We start from the raw sequence: 608 nt of genomic DNA on the forward strand, positions 1-608 counted from the left end.
TAGAAAGCATCTTTGAAAAAATAAATTTTAAAACAATATATTTTTAAACTAAATAATTAAAGAAAATATGCATGATTTATTAGTATAATTAAGTAATTAACCTCCTGAAGAATTATCCATTAAGAGCTGAATTTCTGTCCCTTGATTTAAAGACACAGCATGATTATCACCCCATATCACCTTGTAATTTTGATCAAAGTTTATTTCGCTATTTCCTCCTCTAACAAGAACACCATCATCAGTAAAAAGGACAATAAGAAAAACAAATATTAGAGAACTCATATCTAAGAAATTGTCAGCTAGGGTTTAATTTGTTATAAATGTTATTAGCCTTACCTAGTTCATCTATATATATACATGCAATTTGACTACGTAAACATATTCCATTTAATTCACCATAAAACTAACGCGTGTAAAATGGAGTTATAGGAGTGATGTAAGGTGGAAAAGCTAATCATGACAAAGGACAAGAGTGATCAGTGATTAATAATATATTAATTTTTAATTAAGCAAGGCATGTTATTACTATTTAATGCTTTAATATTTGTTTACTGAGACACAGAATGTAAATGAGTACGGGAGTACACAGAAATACATAATATATATAT

General features: G+C 27.3%; 1 protein-coding gene across 1 annotated transcript in view; it reads right to left on the reverse strand.

Annotated features, from left to right (window-relative positions):
- The window catches only part of LOC107615131 (xyloglucan endotransglucosylase/hydrolase protein 2-like), a 3,307-nt gene extending 3,025 nt beyond the window's left edge, over positions 1-282 (reverse strand). The window contains exon 1 of the mRNA XM_016317239.1: positions 102-282. Within this exon, the coding sequence (XP_016172725.1) occupies positions 102-282 (181 nt within the window). The remainder of the gene's footprint in view (positions 1-101) is intronic.

The sequence above is a fragment of the Arachis ipaensis genome, chromosome B09 (genome assembly GCF_000816755.2).
Source record: "Arachis ipaensis cultivar K30076 chromosome B09, Araip1.1, whole genome shotgun sequence".
Classification (NCBI taxonomy): Eukaryota; Viridiplantae; Streptophyta; class Magnoliopsida; order Fabales; family Fabaceae; genus Arachis; species Arachis ipaensis.